A 2244-nucleotide genomic window follows, 5' to 3' on the forward strand; every position below is an offset into this window, starting at 1 on the left:
ATTCTGTTTTTACACTGACATGAATAAAAAACATGCACACAGAGGATACAGAGGACATGCACTAACAGATGTCAGAGAGAGGGGTGATGTCATGAGCGAGCTCACCTGAGTAGGTAGGTGTCATGGGAGCTCACTTTAACAGGTAGGTGTTATAGGAGCCCACCTGAGCAGGTAGGTGTTATAGGAGCCTACCTGAACAGGTAGGTGTTATAGGAGCCCACCTGAACAGGTGGCCGTTACAGGAGCCTACCTGAGCAGGTAGGTGTTATAGGAGCCTACCTGAACAGGTAGGTGTTATGGGAGCCCACCTGAACAGGTAGGTGTTATAGGAGCTCACCTGAGCAGGTAGGTGTTATAGGAGCCCACCTGAGCAGGTAGGTGTTATAGGAGCTCACCTGAGCAGGTAGGTGTTATAGGAGCTCACCTGAGCAGGTAGGTGTTATAGGAGCCCACCTGAGCAGGTAGGTGTTATAGGAGCCCACCTGAGCAGGTAGGTGTTATAGGAGCTCACCTGAGCAGGTAGGTGTTATGGGAGCTCACCTGAGCAGGTAGGTGTTATAGGAGCTCACCTGAGCAGGTAGGTGTTATAGGAGCCCACCTGAGCAGGTAGGTGTTATAGGAGCTCACCTGAGCAGGTAGGTGTTATAGGAGCCCACCTGAGCAGGTAGGTGTTATGGGAGCTCACCTGAGCAGGTAGGTGTTATAGGAGCCCACCTGAGCAGGTAGGTGTTATAGGAGCTCACCTGAGCAGGTAGGTGTTATAGGAGCCTACCTGAACAGGTAGGTGTTATGGGAGCTCACCTGAGCAGGTAGGTGTTCTGGGTGTTTTATTCTCAGCATCTGCAGTACTCAGGAGATGACCTGGTAGCATCAAGACTGACTTCTAGACTTGACCCAAACCAAGTCCTATTAAAAAAGAACAACACCAACAATCCTGTATTGATTGAGTTTTTATTGGGTAAATAAATTTAGAACAAACTGACTAAAATGCAGTGATAAGTCACGCAGATGTCTTTAGACAACATTTCTTCTGAATTTTCGTGATAGATATTAGGATTTTTCGGCTTATCGGGATTATTTGTTAAAAAAGGGTAAACTACGTCTTTATTTTGATGGGCCACACCGGAAGTCATGTCCGATTCGTGCGAACTGGTATCTTATTGCTTTAAGTGTAAACCGGATGTAGTTTTCGTCATGACGTCAGCTAGCTTAGCGGTGTTGGCTGGACGCGGAGGAGGACCAACAGAGACACTCAGCCATGAAGCGGTGGACGGACCGGCGAGGAGTCAGCGCTGAATGAAGACCGAGAACTTTTCCTCCTGTTCTGTGACAGTTTTAAGGATTTTTAGAGCTGGGGTCGATGATGCTGGACGGTAAAACCTGATGAAGTTCACCAGAGATCTGTGCCGGCTGCTGGGTCTAGGAGGAGGTGAGTAAACCGGCAGGCAGACGGCGACAACTTCAGTCCGGTCAGAGAGATAAAATAGTTCCGCAGGAGTTAAACTGTGATTCATTTAAACTACTCTCAGGTTAGAGTAGTAGCGATAACTCATTTCAGTAGATAATTTCCATTAAAGCCTCTCAGTTAGGTGATAAATACCGTTAAAACTTTCTAACATAGCGGACTGTAACGGTCAGAGGGTTTATTTAAAAACACATTTCTCTCCTAGCTGCTGGCTTAAAACATGAAAACTCAGCCATTCTCTTCTCCAACGGCATTCCTTTCCTTTTTCATAAAATTACACCGATACTTCAAACACGAATTTAGTTTGATTGAGAGAGAGAATGGATCTAAAGATATATTAAACACATGAATGTGATTATTCACCTAGTATGACCAGGTAAGGTTGGAGCACCTTAACTCTTTCACATTTAACTGTCAGTGATAATAATTATTTTCTTTATGTTAACATCAGTTTAAATGGTCTGAGCTGTGAGTGTCAGCCTTACATGGACTTAAATATGCAGACAGAGAGCAAAATGACCTAATAATAACCAGGACAGAGGAGTTTTAGTGAATTTAACCCACAGGAAAACATTTCTTACCACTGGAGAATTATGAGGGCATTACACACTCAGTAGACCACATACACATTTCTGACATTTAAAACAAACACCAACATCTAATGTCAGATATCAGACCTATATGTCACACTGGGAGTTTATGGTTGAAATATCATATTAAAATAAAAACTTCCAAAAGTTCCAGTATCGTAGCAAACTGCGCTGCAGATTTAAAAACAT

At 44.1% G+C, this 2244-nt stretch overlaps 1 protein-coding gene across 1 annotated transcript in view; it reads left to right on the plus strand.

The window, feature by feature from the left end:
- The first annotated feature begins 1210 nt into the window (after positions 1-1210).
- The window catches only part of LOC121509144 (hsp70-Hsp90 organizing protein 1-like), a 55996-nt gene continuing 54962 nt past the window's right edge, over positions 1211-2244 (plus strand). Inside the window, exon 1 of the mRNA XM_041786381.1 lies at positions 1211-1429. Coding sequence (XP_041642315.1) covers positions 1384-1429 — 46 coding nt within the window. The 5' untranslated portion in view covers positions 1211-1383. The remainder of the gene's footprint in view (positions 1430-2244) is intronic.

The sequence above is a fragment of the Cheilinus undulatus genome, linkage group 4 (genome assembly GCF_018320785.1).
Source record: "Cheilinus undulatus linkage group 4, ASM1832078v1, whole genome shotgun sequence".
NCBI lineage: Eukaryota > Metazoa > Chordata > Actinopteri > Labriformes > Labridae > Cheilinus > Cheilinus undulatus.